At 43.0% G+C, this 18,181-nt stretch overlaps 4 protein-coding genes across 9 annotated transcripts in view; 1 reads left to right on the forward strand and 3 right to left on the reverse strand.

Moving 5' to 3' along the window:
• Window positions 1-1,677: 1,677 nt before the first annotated feature.
• Window positions 1,678-4,374, reverse strand: LOC118514599 (U6 snRNA-associated Sm-like protein LSm4). Its single transcript, XM_036061596.1, has 4 exons — window positions 4,225-4,374; window positions 4,105-4,146; window positions 2,113-2,211; window positions 1,678-2,049 (listed from the first exon to the last, which is right to left on the reverse strand). Exons 1-4 carry the CDS (start codon window positions 4,225-4,227, stop codon window positions 1,717-1,719), a joined length of 477 nt encoding a protein of 158 aa, XP_035917489.1. The 5' UTR covers window positions 4,228-4,374; the 3' UTR covers window positions 1,678-1,716.
• Window positions 4,375-5,023: 649 nt separating this feature from the next.
• Window positions 5,024-5,710, reverse strand: LOC118510012 (N-alpha-acetyltransferase 40-like). Its single transcript, XM_036051398.1, has one exon. It carries the CDS (start codon window positions 5,708-5,710, stop codon window positions 5,024-5,026), a length of 687 nt encoding a protein of 228 aa, XP_035907291.1.
• Window positions 5,711-6,309: 599 nt separating this feature from the next.
• Window positions 6,310-9,610, forward strand: LOC118511576 (aspartate aminotransferase, mitochondrial). Of its 2 annotated transcripts, none has more exons than XM_036054823.1 (4): window positions 6,310-6,423; window positions 6,546-6,682; window positions 7,415-7,922; window positions 8,269-9,610. In XM_036054823.1, exons 2-4 carry the CDS (start codon window positions 6,591-6,593, stop codon window positions 8,962-8,964), a joined length of 1,296 nt encoding a protein of 431 aa, XP_035910716.1. In that variant the 5' UTR covers window positions 6,310-6,423; window positions 6,546-6,590; the 3' UTR covers window positions 8,965-9,610. The 2 variants fall into 2 exon arrangements, with proteins under 2 accessions (XP_035910716.1, XP_035910714.1); XM_036054821.1 differs by having other exon boundaries at window positions 6,356-6,474.
• Window positions 9,611-12,926: 3,316 nt separating this feature from the next.
• Window positions 12,927-18,181, reverse strand: part of LOC118511577 (CD166 antigen-like) — a 186,478-nt gene continuing 181,223 nt past the window's right edge. For 4 of the 5 annotated variants that reach the window (XM_036054827.1, XM_036054824.1, XM_036054825.1 and 1 more), the window contains 2 exons: window positions 18,052-18,113; window positions 12,927-15,600 (listed from right to left, as the gene is read on the reverse strand). In XM_036054827.1, coding sequence (XP_035910720.1) covers window positions 15,106-15,600; window positions 18,052-18,113 — 557 coding nt within the window. In that variant the 3' untranslated portion in view covers window positions 12,927-15,105. The remainder of the gene's footprint in view (window positions 15,601-18,051; window positions 18,114-18,181) is intronic. The other variant, XM_036054828.1, reaches the window with a different exon arrangement.

The raw sequence follows: 18,181 nt of genomic DNA on the forward strand, positions 1-18,181 counted from the left end.
CAAATCGCTAATTACGATTCATTATCCATTGCTTGGAAGTAGACATCTTGCTCATGCTGTACAGAATCTTCTTCACGTATGCTCCAACGCTTGGAATTAAATTGCTCAACGACAATATCTCCAAGCCGTTCTCTCATTAACCTCTAATCAATTTTAAATTTATAAAGGACTGTTGGGCGAACAGTCCAAGGAAAATTCAATATTCTTCGTTCTCCAGGAGAGATAGTATCGCAGACGTCTGTAATCAATGATCGAAAAGTGCTTCTCTATCTTCATTATATCTTCACACTATCAAATTTAACTTGCTTACAGTGAAGCTCGCACTGTTCGTATTCTTCAATACTAGTGATTCGTTCTGTGTTGGCAATAGTTGGACCAAATCAACTGATAATGAAGATATGCTAGGGTGACCCGGTGGTAGATGCAACAGCTGGAGCAGTCTTCACACGGCTGGACCGGGATTCAAGTCTCTTCTGGGACATTCCCCCATAGTGTGAGGAGTGACTATCGAAACTATGCGGTAACAATAAGTCCAGTAATGGCCGGCATGACCTGAGTGTAAGAGGTCGTTAGGCCAAGAAGAAGAAGAAGTCATGCTGAATAGTGTGTTGTGGCAGATATATTACCTCCGTCGAATGGTTATTTGGTGAATCGTTTGTACTAAGGGACTTCAGGGAAAATTGAAAATGGCAGTTAATTTTTTAGAGGGTGTATAACAATGTAATTACACAAGTATAAAAATACTATTCGTGTTCTCAGAACTTCTAAAAGCGGAAATTCTATTTGACTCATCAAAATGATTGCAGTTTAATTCCAGGGTATTTGCTAAGAGAACTTTATCGACCAATTGCACATGCTGAACGACGGCTTAAATTAATAAACAAAATACTCGCCGTGTAAGTTACAGACACTTCTATCATTACCGCAGGTACGATACTAGATAAGTTCCAAAGATGTCTAGCTGCTGTACATATTGTATTCAACATTCAGAAACACATTCAAAAACCCCCGTCATGAATAGAATAGAAAAAAAACCGCAATAAATTGTCTCGGTAACATGTCTTTCGCCTATCTAAACGTTCGTTTAAAATTTATTGGCCAATATTTTACCGCCGACTGACTCAGTTAGTGCAAAACACAAACCCCAATGGTATAGGAAGCACGCACTTTTACCGAATCTCCCATTCCGACGCATTTCACGCCCCACTCACCTAAACAGATGCTAATGAGAGGGGTTACTGCAAATCAAACTGGCGAATAATGACACATTTAAATTTTCCAAACTACCCATAACCGACGCTACATCATGTCGCCTGCCGTAAACAAACGGTTTGCCGGTTGAGTTATGAATATGAATGTTTCCATTTTTACAAATGTTACTCCCCTGCAATCCTGCCATGCGTTCAAAATCAACACCCGCTGTTTGGTGACGGTGGCCAAATAAGGCGGGTTCGCGCGATGAATTTTAGTCGTACAGAAAATGGGCATTTGCTTGGTTTCATCCTCTTCTCCTGCACATTTCCATATTTCCGATCGAACCGATCGATTCGAGGGTAACTTTAATTTGCTACTGGCCTCCTACACACATCCACCTACCGACCACCGAATAGCACCGAATGTGTGCGTCGCGAGAAACTTTAGCAAATTATCCCAAAACATAATAGAAAAGAAGCAATCTTTACCACTAAACCACCAGTTCCGCGCGGTGTCAGCCTTTTATTTCTTGTTCTGTGCGTTTCGGTTCGGGTTCCCCAGTCCGGCCCGGTTTCCACCGCGATTGCCACCGAAAGTGTTCCGATTGTTGGCGTTCATATTGTTCCGCCCACCGCCGCCGCCGCCACCACCCCCACCACCACCTCCGCCAGCACCACCACCGCCACCCCGACCCTGGTTCTGGTTCCTTCCACCCTTGTTCATCTCGGCCCGGCTGCGCGACTTCGACTGCATGTCCTCCTTCACCATGTCAATTACCTCATCCGGGATGCGGAGATACTTGATCGTGCTGCCCCGGATGTAGCATTCGGGCATACGCCAAAACTTATCACCATCCTGCGGAGTGGACGGACAGAGGATGAGACGCCGTTCGCCGAACAGCTTTGCTGAAATGCTTACCTTAGAAGTGCAGATGACCTCCCGCAGATTAATGTTCATCCAGGTGTCACAGCTCACCAGGTGTCCGTTGTATGTTTCGCCATTTTTTAGCTCCACCAACTGCGGTCAGGATGCACGCCGATACACCGCCGGCCGACGAGAAAGATTACGAAAAAAAGGAAACAAACGAAATGAAGCGAATAATTTAGTATCTTTATGAGTCAGATTGACAACCGATCGGTGTGCATGAAAAGAGCGCTCCTAATGGAGATCTTCCTTCCGCGAACGGCCGTCGATAGGATGCGTCACACCGCGCTGGCAGTTTTTATTATTGTCAGCATAAATGAAAATGTGTGTTCCGTTCGTTCGAGCAACAGCATTAAAAATATGCAAAGTTTGAAGCCATCAAGAGACAATTATAATGATAAAAAAGCGAAAGAAACAAGCGCGGCGCTGATGCAAATGTTACCATAAGATTCGATAATAAATTATAAAGTTAATAATTATGTGCCCAGAAGGAGGTGTGACACAAACAACGGAAAGTGTCATAAAAATTTTGATATATAGAAGAAAAAAATGGAAAAATCTTTCATGATTCTGTGTTGCATGGTTCTTAATAAGTTTTCAAATGACAATTCTGTGCCGACATTCATGTTGACCTAGATGTTTTACACTTTAGTAATCCTAATGATATTGGATGGTAAAATTCAAACAGGTAAACAGTTAACATCGAAAATTATAGTAAATTTCTTTTTCTGCTTCTAATCATCGAAATATCTTGACCTTAATGTATGATTTCCTTGACTTTATTTCAAATAAAGCTACCCAGTCCTGCCATATACAGCTTTTGCACCAGAAAATTAAATGAGAAATAGGAAAAAGTTGTTTAAAAAAAGCTATGGATCGAATGACTAATAAATGAAGCATTCTTCGTTCAGTTACAAAAAAAAGACTAATTATTATTCTACATCATCTATTACAATACCACATTATAAGACTTAATGACTTAATATGTTCTTTTCTGGATAATGCCTGTGTTTGTTCTTGTTTTTAGTAACATTTTACAATTTAGTAAAGGAACGGTTGTGTATTTGTGGCGGCGCAGGTTGCTAAAAAAAAGGATATGAGAATTAAATTTCATCTAGATCGTGTCATTGTATGCAGGACTGATCGTCACAGCAAAGGAAGCCAACAAATAGAAGAACAAGAATCAATCTCAAAATCGTACCTGAAGTCGCATAACTGGAGGAAACAATACTATAAAGTTCTACTACGCTTAATGGTATAATTAAATTTATAATCCGCAGAAAAATGAAAGGTTTTTGAATGCTGGCATGGATCTATAAAACTTTTGCTTAAATTTTAGACTCTGCAACCTGTGTAAAACCGAAGCCGTTGCCGTCTCGACCACTGTACCGCCCAATAAATGTGTGGCGATAAACGTCCACCAACACAAAAGTCACCACTCAACCCGTCGTGACTTTCAATGCAATCTCATTTGCGATCGTACAGGAAGCGGAATCATTTCTTCTACGGTATTTCTGTGCTGATGCTCCCTCGCAAGCCAGAATCGGCTATTAACTTCCACGTGGATCATCTCCCCGCACTGAGGACTTACTCTATCTAGCTAGAGGTTAAATCAAGCTAAGGAAGCCGGAAATGGCGGACCTACACCACCGCTCGAGATTTTAATGCACGCATATAGCTTTGTGAGCCATTTTTAAAGTTACCACCGCGAATGGCAGCTATAGCTAAGGTAGGCATATATAGTCAGATCTTCAAGAGCAATAACAAGCACAGCCGGCCGGCCATTAAACAAGTAAACATTCAGCCATGGGTTCGTGCTATTCGAGGAATGATGCCTACATAGCACGACGGGAATAAAAAGAACTAGCAGCCTTATACTAATAGAAGATTACAGGACCTAATGAGGACCACACTTAAAGGCATAGTTTCAGGTATTTTTAACATCGCTGATTCATTAAAACTAATGTTATTGGAAAGCAGTCTTACCATAGGATGACTCTGCGCTGTTTTGAGTAAAGAGAGCGGTAGCTAAAACAAAAATTACAAGAAAACATACATTATTAAAGCTTTCTTTACCCAATACACACGGCAGAGCAGTATATTTACCATTGTAGATCTTCAAGTTTACGCGATTGTATGCATAAAAAGTATTTTCACAAACGCTGCGCGGCAAATAATATTCTCGTTTTCAAAACAAAACATTTGCAAAATGACGTTTATTATTGCTGGCGAAAGCGGTTTGACAGCTGGCAGTGCGGCAGCAACATCAAGAAAGTTTCTTAATGCTCGTTACATGTCAAGCAAGCAGAGCTCTGAGCCGGTTACACTATACGAAAAGGGGGGTACCTCGTTATGGTAATAAATGTGAAGAAAAAAAGAAATTGGATATCGTATATTTAACTTATGATTCATGTATGTTAGATGAGCCTCACTACATATTCAAAAACACCGCAATTTGAAAATTCCCATATGCACACTGTTTATGGATTAAGGATCCAAAAAGTGTGAAAAACGCCTCCTCAAATATATAATCACTTTTGAAGAGCTAGCATTACCTTAAATGAAAAAGAATCAACGCTGACGAGTTTCTATATTATTTCATATCCATTAGTACCATTCATAAATGCATTTAAATGAGTACACAATCTTATTTACAGTATTGACAAGCGTATTCAACGATCGTGTCTTACAAGTTCAGCTATCGTTCGAATTCTTTTTAAGGCCTCAATATTTGATCCATACCTTTTTCGTAAAGAGAAAGATTATGTTGTAAACTTCCTTGTCATATCCTTTTGCTGCGTACTATGTTGCAGATACAGCTTACATATGTGATAGAGATAAGTGAATGTTTTAAACTTTAGTATTATTTTACACAGTGGTCCTAACGATTGGCTTAGGCCGGTAGTTACTTGAGCGACATCGCAGATTCGCGAAGTGCTGCCATGATCTTGTAGCACATGGTAGGCGCTACTAGTGTTTCATATTCCGCATTGACCGACATTTCGCTCTTGTCTGCTACAAACCCTTGCCTGCGAAGGAACCGTTTCAGAGCTGTATCACGCCGAGCCACTCCTACAATCAGGATCTCCACTCCCAATCGATGGGCAAGAATTTCGAGCGTCTTAATCAGATGTGTGCCCAAACCATGGTTTCTATACTGTTCCTCCACGTGCAAACCGTGAATGGTTACGGCCGTATGTCCCCTGGCAACAACGAACCGGAAAAAGATGTAACCAACTGGATAGTAGGTAGCTGAATCGTAAGCGATCAGGTAGCGAGCCCATTTCAGGAACAAGTCCGCGTAGGAAGTGTATTTCCGCCAACGGAAGCCGTACTGTTGATACTTCCGCTTCAAACTGCGCTCGGCCGAATGGTACGCCCATTCCATGAACGATCGCTGCAAATCTTGCATCCTTTTGCACATGATTTTCAGTTCCGCGTAGTTGCCACTTTGCCGTTTGTATCGAAACACACGGCACTCCGGAATGGCAGCGTCCAGGTTAGCGAATCTGGTTGCCAGCGCCATGTACTGCTTTTGAAATCTGGTATATTTTGCTTCACTAATTTCGGTCGGCAGCAAACGTTCAACCATTTTGAAAGCCACACTTTAGAACTGCTGAACCGCCGCTAAACACACTCCGGCACCGATGCGCCATCCGACTGCCAAAATACGATTCGCTGTCCTTTGTTCTAATTTCGCGGAAACCTGCGGTTCCATTGAATTCAAACGCTTTTGTGTTCCTCATGGCAAATTCTTGTTGCTGTTGTTATTGTTGTGCATTGCATAGCTTTGTAAACGGATGTTTTAACGGCGATTATACGGAGTCAAGAATGATTTTTTGGATTGAATGGAAAGATCCAGGAACGAAATTACTCCAGTTAATAATTTTTTTAAATTCATAATTGCGTTGAAACAACACCGACGGCGGTTCACATTTTCTCCAGAGCAAGACGCGCGCCTAGCCTGCATGAACTGTGCTGTCAAAATCAAAATTGACGTTTTTGCAAGGTTGGATCACAAGCAGCACACGCGAACGGTTATTTTATTTTTTATAATTCATTTATTTGGTTTTAATCAGAAAAAAAGGAATTTTTTTAATAATAATTCAAGTATTAAAAATCACCCGTCAATCACATGGAAAAATATACAATTTAATTGTGCAACTTAAATGCAGTCAGCAACTGTCAATCGATTTCCCAACATGGCCACCAGGGTAATGTTGACGTCTGGGCTGACGTCTCTTTCCAACTTTGTCAAAGGTGGTGCGTGTTTTGATAACGCTCTGATAACGATTCGCATTATCGGTGAGTAGAAAAGCTAGTAGGAAGCTTCAAGCAAGCGGCCCGAGATTGTCGGTCGGTAGATACGCACAGATAGGTTAATCGCTCAGCCGTGCGCCGCTTCACTGTTAGCTTTTGTTTTCCAGTTTTTTCCAGCTCTGCGTCCCTTGTCTCGGTGAAAGCGGTGAAAGATGGCCTGCTCGAAAGCGCTCCAGCGCAGCTCAGCTGTTTTGTTGCGAAATGTTCTGCCAGCCCAAGGTCAGCTGGCTGCAGTACGAGCCAGGTAAGCATACCTGTTATCGCCGGTACCCATATCCGTGTATCTAGCGGGCGCCGTTGGGGGCATTAGCTTTGCTGATGCAGGGTCACTAGCCGCATTAGTGACCTTCGGCTGAATTGGCAAGGTCACGACGGTCAGTTGACGGAAACGTGATCGTTTTAGAAAACCCCCCTCTAGGCCGAACGCACTCTTGATGACGTTGATGAGTGGTATTTATGGTTCAACGATTACCTAACGGCCGGAGTGCGGTCAAGATTGCTAGTGGATGTTTAAAGAACTGCGAACTCTAAAAATAACCCGGTGAATACGAAACCTCGCACAAATGGTAGCAATATTTTGCTGGAATGGGATCTTAACGTACTGTAACTCTTATTTTGCACACTGCAGATTAGTGCCGATTACACAACATGGCTTTAACTCTTTTGCAAATTGTCCCACAGTTAGTTATTTGCGGTATGCTAATCTATTATCTGAAATAATTCGAATGACGTTGCTAAACGGTTTGTTAACCCTTTTTTACGCTATCAAAAGGTGTGAACAAGAGATATTATGTTATCTTGCAGATGCAACAGTTGATAATGCTTTAAGCAAATATGTTCAACAGATTCATGTTTGTTTCACTGCCCTAACACGAGGATCAAACACCTATGGACATCTATAAAATGGACTACTAGCTTAATTTTACTAGTTTTTTTGATAACTGATTCGTTTATTTTTTTTATTGCGCTTTTCCAGCTCCTGGTGGAGCGGTGTACAGATGGGCCCGCCGGACGTTATTCTCGGTGTAACGGAAGCGTACAAGCGCGATACGAACCCGAAAAAGATCAACCTGGGCGTCGGTGCGTACCGCGACGACAGCGGCAAACCATTCGTACTGCCGAGCGTGAAAAAGGCCGAGAAACGTCTGGCAGAGAAGCAGCTCGATCACGAATATTCACCGATCGGTGGTACGGCCGAATTCTGCAAACACAGCATCCTGCTTGCCTTGGGCGAGTCGAGTGAGCACGTGGCAAATGGACTGAATGCGACGGTGCAGGGCATCAGTGGAACCGGTGCACTGCGTATCGGTGGTGCTTTCCTGTCCAGCTTCTTCCCCGGCCCGAAGGACATCTATCTGCCGACACCGTCGTGGGGTAATCATGGACCAATTTTCCGGCATTCGGGACTGAACGTAAAGTCGTACCGCTATTACGACCCGTCGACCTGTGGGTTCGATTTTGCTGGAGCGCTGGAAGATCTTTCGGTAAGTGGGGTGAACCGGGCGCGCGACGTCGTTTAATGACGAAAGTCAATACTATCGCCATCGCTTGTGAGTGAAGTGGCATTACGAAGCAAATAGGCTTAAATAGCACATGGCACTACGTCAGAGTACGGCGCACTATCAGTTGGACTTGATCTGGAGCGTATTGTTGAGGCCTCGCGAGACGGGATGTTGTTTTGCTTGGAGTTGTTTGCACCCCTTTTGTTGACTAATGCGATGGGGTGATGGTGATGCGAGATGCTTTTTTAGAGCTACAGTGTTCAGGAACGTTGTTTTGTCTTTATTTAACCAACATTTAACAATCGCTTTTTTCTCATTTCATTTATAGAAAATTCCGGAAAAATCCATAGTATTACTGCATGCCTGTGCACACAACCCCACTGGCGTCGATCCAAAGCCGGAACAGTGGGCCGAAATGTCGACCGTCATCAAAAAGCGCAATCTGTTCCCATTCTTCGACATGGCTTACCAAGGCTTTGCCAGCGGTGACGTCGACAAGGATGCGCTGGCAGTGCGTGCATTCCTGCGTGACGGACACCAGATTGCGTTGGCCCAGAGCTTCGCCAAGAACATGGGTCTGTACGGTGAACGGGCGGGAGCATTTTCATTGATCACTGATAGCAAGGATGAGGCGGATCGTACGATGTCGCAGATCAAGATTCTTATTCGCCCGATGTACTCGAACCCACCGATTCATGGTGCGCGTCTGGTGGCCGAAATCCTTGGCGACAAGCAACTGCGCCAGGAGTGGCTTGGCGATGTGAAGCTGATGGCAGATCGTATCATCTCCGTGCGTTCGACGCTGCGCAACAACCTGAAGGAGCTCGGTTCATCGCGCAACTGGTCTCACATTACCGACCAGATTGGCATGTTCTGCTTCACGGGCATGAACCAGCAGCAGTGCGAACGTTTATCGAAAGAGTTCAGCGTCTACCTGACGAAGGATGGACGTATTTCGATGGCCGGTGTCACTTCCAAGAATGTGGCATATCTGGCCGAAGCCATCCATGCCGTTACGAAGTAGATCCTTCGGTAGTTTGGAGCCAGAATCAACCCGACGATCAACAGTTGCAGAGCGAAATGCATTTAGAATGCATTTTCCTTATTAATGATCTACAGTGCTTTAACCATTTCTGGATTCAAATTCACACACACACACACACAGAACACAATCCGATGCGTGCAAAGATGTGCGTACGTATTTAGGAAACGCATTTGTTTTTTCTACCCCTTCTTCTATTTACTATATAGCACCTTTAGTGGCTTAATTTATGCAACGCGTGTAAAATACGTGCCCATGAGAGATTGTGCAAACGGACGGATTGCGCCAGCAAAGAAAAAATGAAGTGAAATTAGAAATTACAACGAGCTTTGTTCATATCAATGAAATTGATGGGAGGCTAACGCTTTTTTTTGTTGTTACGTTTTGGTTTGTTGGCAGAGAGACTTTCGAGAACTTTATCCTTTTTACTCTTTATGACATCTCTTGCACGATAAACATGCACGCCTGGACTTGATATAAACATGCGTGTTAAAATAACACTGTTAGAAGAGGAGAAAAATGAGGTAGTGGAATTGGCTAAAGGAGCGAACGAACCAGATGTATTTCAACCAAAATAGATGGCTGCTGGTAGCATTACGTCTAAACGCATCACTGCCTTAAAACAAAACGTTGAGTAATTGAGTTTTCTCTGTATGCATCCGAAATGTGGGTTCTGCTGCCTTTTCAGGCTACAAACTTTAGCAATACAAATTTAATTTAATTAGGTTAAGCCTGTGAAGTGAGTGATCGGTTATAGGAATAATTTGGTATGTTGTAAATGGAAATGAAAAGTTACTATTTCATGGAACTGTACTCAACAGTTGTTCCCGGGAGTAGTACCGCTTCTATGGATCTTTATATAGCTATCATAATTACTACCACTGATTTCTAGCACATCCTGTTTCGCATAATGCACTAGAAAAATGTGTAGAAGTAATCAGTGTTGATGATGATTGATTGATGGTAGATTAACGTACATTAAGGAACACATTTTGACGCTGAACATTTGCAGCATGCGAGTATAATTAGTCATGCATCTTTCTGCAATACATCTACATCCATCCATTCATTTATCAGCTAACCGGCGAGGTTTAAATGATATATGCATTTACAAATACGTTTGTCTAAATCCGTTGGGGGGGGGGGGGGGGCTTCAAACTTTTCGGGGTAAAAGTCGTACTGACACTTAGGTTAAGTGAAAATGTTGGCAGTAATATCCTGCGAAGCAAGCAGTCTCATCAGGGGTGCTCAAGAATAACCAACACATTATAGTGAAAGAAGTGTAGGCAATCAATGTAGCAATATAAATGTCCTACACACACACACACACACACACACACACACACACACACACTACACGTGACGTAAATCGTTCTGTGACAAACATATATAAAAAAAGGAATTAAATTCGAGATCAAGATAATTTTTAACTACTATCTCTGATCTGCTATCTATCTCAGATCGCCCTGATCGTGGGAAGGATGGAACATGTCAATTTGATATCGTTATTTAGATATCGCGATGTTAGATAGAGGGTGGCACGGAGGTGGGGGTGACGACAAGCCGAGGTTCAAATCTCACATGGACCCGTTCCCTCATAGTGAGGACTGACTATCCAACTACGTGGTATCAGTAAGTCTCTCTTCTTCTTCCTTGGCATTACAACCTCGAGAGGTCTCGGCCTGCCATTTCTGGCTTTCTGTGACTTAATTTTCATCGTAGTAAAGTAGTCAGCCTTACGTACGGGGAGGCGGTCTGGATGGGATTTGAACCCCGGCCCTGCCGTGTGAAGACCGACGCCGCTGTCGCCTCGGCCACCTGGCCGCCCCAGTTTAGTAAACCATTCATCATTACCTCTAGTAAACCAGAAATGGCAGGCATGGCCTTGAGAGGTCGTTAAGCCAAGAAGAGAGAAGAGAAAGATTTATGTATTTAGATAGGAATATTAAAGACTTTGCAATATGAGCCTCACGGGCAGAGTCTCTTTCGACAAAAACAGTCTCTCAGTCAGTCAGATATACTTACAGAATTAGTAGAATTAGAATTGGAAACTATTCTTCGGCTCAAGTTTATAAAAAACTAGCATTTGTATACTTATTTGTAAATTATATTTTCTTTCCTTGAGTTAGGAATTGATTGATTAAAAAATGGCTGGTCATGTCATGAGAATGACATCGTACGACCTAGCACGTAAAGTCCTTTCAGGCCGTCCAAACGGACAGAGGAGGCGTGGTAGGCCCAAACAGAGATTGGCAGAATATCGAGAATTGTTGCGGTAGGCCAAGACACCTTTAGTAGCGCTGGATAAGTAAGTAAGTAATAAGCGTTAACAGTACTTCAAAACTTTTTTCTTTGATGGCGTACATTATTTCTGTGCTTCAGGCATTTACTCAACAAGGATGCACAGACCATTTAGAAGATTCTTGAAAACTGGTATACAAACATCCAAAATCATTTGCATTTTAAATTCATCTAAACCAATTAAAAGATTAACTATCACGATCACTATCCACTGTAAATCTACTAAAATTCCTAGCTTATATTACATTTGAGTATTTGGATACACATTTAACAGGGAGCAAACGCGCGCAAGCTCGTACAATGAAGCCGGGAGCTTCAACCGACATCCACTACCGACCACAATCAAACATGTAAAGTAACGGTCTTCAAACAAACAGAACCGCACGCAAACATGCATAATTGCAAAACCCAGTCAGCCCCCCCCCCTTTTCCGAGAACGTATGCATCGCCTCATCACGGCCAGTTTTGTGGGCTGTAATAATTAAATACATGTGCAAAAGTAAGAAGAGCACACTAGCTCTATCGCTCCGTTCCGTGGCTTCTGGTGTGAGGTACTCGGTACAGGCAAAAATTCAAATGGTAAAGAAACAACACCCGGCTGCAAAAGCGGGAAAAACTTTTTCCTACCATGTTTGCAGTAAAATGTAGTCACGGCACTGTCAGTCGTCGGTGGCGGTGGTGGCGGTTGGTTGGTCAGTTTGTCCAACTCAACATGAGAAAATTGTTCCACCGCAGCTATTATTCATCATTCGCCAGGGCTTCGGGTGATGGGTATTTTCGAACGATTAGTGTAAAGTATCGGATCGTTTCGCCACATGATGGTATCTTACGCTTGGACGAGCGTTAAATTGTGACGCTCGGACCGGAGCATTTCTGCTCGTTTGATTTCGAATTAACATTTTGTTGCTAACAAATTGCACACAAATTCCCAGGTATTGTTGTAATGGAGGAGATGCGAGAATTTGGTGGGTTTTCCGTAGCGACCAGAGAAGATGGATAGAAAAAAGGGAGTCACAAATCACACACAGCTACAGCTTCAAAATGGTTGCTTGTTTTTTTAATTAGCTCCAACCCCTCTTTGGATGTTTATTTTTTTTTCGGTTTTGTGTTTTCAACTATCTCTGCTATGTTTTACACCATTCTTCCATCCAGATCAGATGTTTTGTTCTGTGTTTTTTTTCTTTGCTTTTTCCTTATTTTTTTATTCAGTTTCTTCTTTTGTACAACAACATTACACTTTCTGATCGGGGTTTTCTTATTGTTTTATGTGTTCAGGATGATTTATCATTCTTCCTGTTTTTCTTTTGCCTCCATACACCAACTGTGTACGAGCGAATGCTTTACACTAACGATTTTGTTTTGGTTTGTTTTTCTGTTTTTTTTTGTCTTCTGTTAGTAATAAGAACAAATTTCCACTTGATGGGGCACATTTTACAAACTGCCGGTTGTACACATGCCACTGATGCGGTTCTAAACATTTGCTTTCGTACATACTAAATTATTAGATGTGTTGGTATGTTTTCCCATTTTTCGAGTAAAATATGTACAGCTCTGGTCTGATTCTTCCGCTGGCATCAGCACGGGAAAGTAAAATCGAGGAGAAAACAGATATGTTTGTGTGTGTGTGTGTGTGTGTGTGTGTGTGTGTGTGTTTTATAAAACCTTGCAGTGTAGTTGCTAACTGTCTGCCATTATGACGAGTATGTGTAGCATACGTTTGCATCGTTTTAAAACACCATGTAAAGTTTTGCTTACCGCTTAACTACGCACCTATTTACACGACTCTTCCCACTGGTAGGAAGCTTACAGAGGGGTTTGGTTTGACGGGTTGCAAAACCGTGGATCGCTATGTACAGTTAGATTCGTTTAATTTAACCATTCGCTATTATATACTCTGAAACAATACTTCAGACTTCAGGGGGCGAGCCAGACAATAAAATCGTTTGAAAAATTTTCAAAACTGGAGATATGTAGGACCGATTTAGCTACGAACTGGATATGAAACGATAACATTACCGATATGGTTCTAGGAAGTGTGCTAAAGGTAGGAAACGATTCGATTATGCACGTGATATGTGTTGGGGGACTGTGATACGGTACTAAGAATTGGCACACAACTGTTGTGGTTTTTTTTTCTGCGAGAGGGTACACAAATAACGGGGAAATTTTAGTGTCGGAAACTGTTCGGTTGAGGCATTTAGTGTGATCACCATCACACCGTGGACATCATTCAATTGGACTACCTATTGGAAACTTATCGGCGTGAGCGACCATGCGCCTCCATCGGAAATCCTCGTTTGCCGTCGTTCTAGTTAAAACAGATTACCTAGCCAATGTGTTCCATGTACTCTATTACACTTACGTTAACATCAAATTTTTAGTTTGGTTTTCTCGCTTTCCTTCGCATTCGTTTGCTAACTGATCTTCCCCACACGGTGTGCGCCAAGCATCTCGCTAAGAGCTTTCCCAATGCAAACATAACTCTTTTCGTGTCTTTAAAGTAAAAGAGGAAATAAAAAAACAACTCAACAATGCCATGAGGTATAAACACAGTTTATGAGTCTCACTTTTTTGCTGTCCAAATATTGGATAATGGTGTGTATTCCTTCATGTTCCGCAGTGCCGAGCACATCTTGCTCGCCATTTTTGTTCTTCTTGCTAATTAAAAACTTCAAACTACACGCTCCATACACACACACTGTTTCTTGTTGCTGATGTTTTTGATGTGTTTTTGTGTTCAAGTTTGTGAGGACGGGTACTTAAAACAGTTGACAACAATACTTCCGACTGAACTTTGATACTGGATCGTCTCACATCAGTGCTGCGACGCAGAACAACAAACGCTACGTGCCCAGTTTCGGTTGCAGTTAATGAACCTGTGACATGTTTCTTTTTGTTTCGATTGTGTGAAGGATTATAAAAAAAAACGTATAAGTTTTCCATTTGGCATGCTATATCGTGCTTTGCCATTGCGGAATGCTTGCGGAACCAATTAGTTATCTGGCATGCCATAGTGGTGGATGGCTTGAAGTAAAACAAACAGACTGAAGTTTGTTCCGTTTTCAAGTTTCTTTTTGATTTTCCTTTGTGCAAATTTAAAGATAAATTTGATTTAATTAGTGTTTGAACTTTTTGCAAGAAAAAACAAAATTGAAGTCTAATTAGCATATCGATACCGTCGGGCCAATCTTCTCAATGTTAGAACGTTCTGCTCGCTATTTTTATTCTACCCTCCAAGAACCTAGCACGTGGATACAACAGTACCAAACACATTCCTTTACCTAAAATCCTAATGATGAAATAATGGATGCTTTACAAACAGTTCGAAAGGTTAATAATGTGCTCGCTAGCCGTACAAATTGGTGTTGATACAGTGAATATGAGTTACGATAACCGATAGTAGAATAACACGCATAGTAAACAGAACAATTAATTGAACTATTTATTCTCTCTTTCACTTTCAAAGGGAAGTTAATCAGTCACGCTGGTTTTTTGTTGTTGTTGAAATAAACTAGAAACATGTTGCGTTCACTTCCCTCCCCCAATAATATGATTGCTTCGTACAAATTTAACCAGAAACACCTTTCTAACCGTGTACACCTTGAGCTGCTGGTGACGAGTAACGAGGATGTCTAGCCGAAGGTAGCGTATCAAAACAATGCTCTCCTGGAAGCTCAAACTGCGTCACCAACATCATCATCATCGTTAGCCTACCGCAACTAACCACCATCTCTCTGACATCCAATGCTTGAGACAATCAGGTGTACGAGCCACTGTCTTGCGTTCGTCTTGCTCGCGGGTGGTTTCGATTGCGGTACCGAACTAAACGCAGCTCTCGGGCACGCGTGTCGTCATTAGCATATTTTTGATGGTATGTACATTGATGTCATAATCGTTAGGATTAACTCCGGTGCCGGCGCTACCGTTCGGCAGCAGGCTTGATTGATGATGGCTGCCACCGACCAGTGTTTGGCCAGTAACGCCCGCACCACCCGCACCGGTCGGCCCGCCGTACATTAGCGAACCACCGCCAACACCGTCCAAACCGCCGCTATCGAGCGGATGGGACCCGGCCGGGCTGAGGTAAGATGGTCCGAGTGGGGTGCCGGCCGTGCTGCCCATTGCACCCGGCACTCCCGCGGTGGCCCCGGCACCCGTCAATAGACCGCCGGACGTGTAGTATGGACCTAATTTAATACTATCACCCGCTTGATTAACATTCGGGTGTAATTGATTCGTCGTTGGACCTAGTGTCCCGGCCGCGGACGGTATCAGCAGCTCCGATGGTCGTATGTCATGGTTCGGGTATCTGTCATACTGCGAAGAGAGAGAGAGAGAGCGAACAGAAGTGGGTACGATTATTTAATTGATTTTTGATCTGGTAATTAATTTTCTGTTACGACAATAACATCGCGAGATGGTAAACATGATGGCCAGCTGTGGGGAGGGTGTGTATGACTAGTGCACTCGGGGGAATTTTCCATCCACTGATGTTTGCGCTGTCTTCGAAAGCAGTGTAGTTGCGATGGTTCAATTAGTGTTATGATCGAGAGGGAATGGTAATGAAACATATTTTTAAAATAATGATACAGCAATATTCAACATTACATCTGCTTTTGCGGCTACTTTGTATAGAAACAAGGGGGGGGGGGGGGGGGGGTCCGAAGGGCGAGGCGTCTTCAAAGGGCCGGATCGGGGATCAAATCCCATCCAGACCGCCTCATCTTATGCAGGGCTGAATATGATCAGAAATGACATATCAAGGTTGTAATGCCAAATAAGAAGACCATAGAATATTCCAGAAAAGTAAGACATCGCTGATTAGATGTTCATCCTCCAGCAAATTTGCTTCCATCAACGAACTTGCGCTAGGGAGATTGGCTTAGTGATCCTGGTACTAGAAGAGGTCATCTCAGTCAAATAAGCTTTATATGGTCTTTAGTTATTTAAAAACAGGACGAAGGATAGAAGGATGATGGAGGAGCCATAACAATGATTACCTGCCTACCACGCTTCGGTGGGTCGATCATGTCACGATAATGACACTAGACGATTCAGTGCGTAACGCCTTTTTAGATCGTCCAAATTCTAGAGAAAAAATAAAATAGAATGTTCCAGGACTTCTGCATCAGGGAAAAACCATGAGCATTCGATTGTGGTGCTCCAACCACCAACCAACCCAAAGCCCTCGCTGACATCTTCAATCAATGCTCGCACAAAACAGGAAAACAATATTGCAATGAGATAGGAATCAAGAAATACAGAACAAAAAAAGCGCCTTTTTCCTATAAGCAACAGCATCCTTTCCTAACAACAAGTTGTTAACAAGAGGCATTAAGAAATGAAAGGAAAGAAAAAAAAGAGTACTGTCCGGGCAAGGAAAGTCGAGAACATGAAACGATAATTGACACCCAGTGACACCATCCGTCTTTTACCCTCGAGGGTGGCCATACGAACCGGAAGAGGTACCCACACAAAAAAGATAACAACCCCCAAATGAGCAACCGTTGCTGCTATTTCGGACTGGTTCAGTTCTGTGGGAACCATTTTGACACGATTATTTGGCCGTAAAAAGGCATAAGCAGAACATGGGCCCGGCGTTGATGAGGGTTTGCTTGGGTAGTGTTGGTTTCTAGATGATTTGGGCAATTGAAGAACTCCTCCGGTGGTGTTTACAGTTGTTTTTTCACGGATCTACCAAACAACCACAACCGAACCGGCACGCTTTCCTAGGTTCGTTCGTCGTCGAACGACGCTCGTACGGAACAGTACGACAACAACAGGAAGAAGCCTTCCCGGGGGGGGCTTTCCTTTCCACCTCATCTCGTCGGCATGCCGTGTTCGGTGGGCTTACGTTGTTATCGACGATGCTGTTCTGCTGTTGTTGTTTGTTGTGGACAATCTTACCATGTACAGCATCGATACGTACACGAACATTGCCCCTGCCGGTGGAAAGGTTGGCAGCCATTGGGCGCTGCTTGAAATGGTTCGAACACGTCGTTCGACACGATCGCCGGACAAAAGGGGCAGGAAAGAAATATTGGAGGCCCGGTTCGATTGTCTGCGCTCGATGGGGCCGGATGTGGCGAAGAAAACGAATTTCAGCAATGTATTATTAATACGTGAAATCGAGACGGCATGCAAAGCACTCAGCAAGACACTTTTATCGGTCTGTCAGCAAGTTAGTGCCGGCGTCAGTACGCCGGAACAATACACCGGTGCCTATCCGGGCGCTGGGTGTCGTGCGAAAATATTGTGATTTAGAAGCTTTAAAATTCTCGTCATGTAACAGGAAACCTGCTACACGGTGGTGGTTTATTGTTCGATGGTTCGGTTGCTGATTGGTGCAACACGACCGAAGACAGCATGGAAGGATGGCGCGTAGCCGAGCTGAGAGCTTTGAAATTGGTTTCGTACGACGGCTATGAGTCGTATGGGCGGGGAGGTGGTAGTCAAATAACTAATATTCAAGGAGGGATAAATGATGCGAATAATGATCATTAGGATTGGTCTAGAATATCAAGCAGTGTCGGAGGTTAATGGGTAAAATGTTTAATGCGTTTTATGAATATGGGTTTGAATATGTGAAGCGTGTAGTGAATGTTGAGAAACGTTTAATTGCACAGAACATCACTTAAAGTCAAATTTTGAAGATATTTTGTGTCCAACTTTGAGCCGGAAAACTTTTCGAAACTGCCGCTTTGAGTGAAAAATCAATTGCTCTTTGGGAAGAGAACAAACACTTTTTTCTTCTCACGCCATACTTACAAAGTTCCCGTTTGGCCACTTGGAGGAGTTGAAGCTAACACTCTCCGGATCGTTCGACACTGCTGCAACGTACACAACGAAAGTCGCGAAAAAGAAAAGAAGGAAGGGAAAATGGTAAGAAAACCCACCG

This window comes from Anopheles stephensi, chromosome 3 (assembly GCF_013141755.1).
Source record: "Anopheles stephensi strain Indian chromosome 3, UCI_ANSTEP_V1.0, whole genome shotgun sequence".
Classification (NCBI taxonomy): Eukaryota; Metazoa; Arthropoda; class Insecta; order Diptera; family Culicidae; genus Anopheles; species Anopheles stephensi.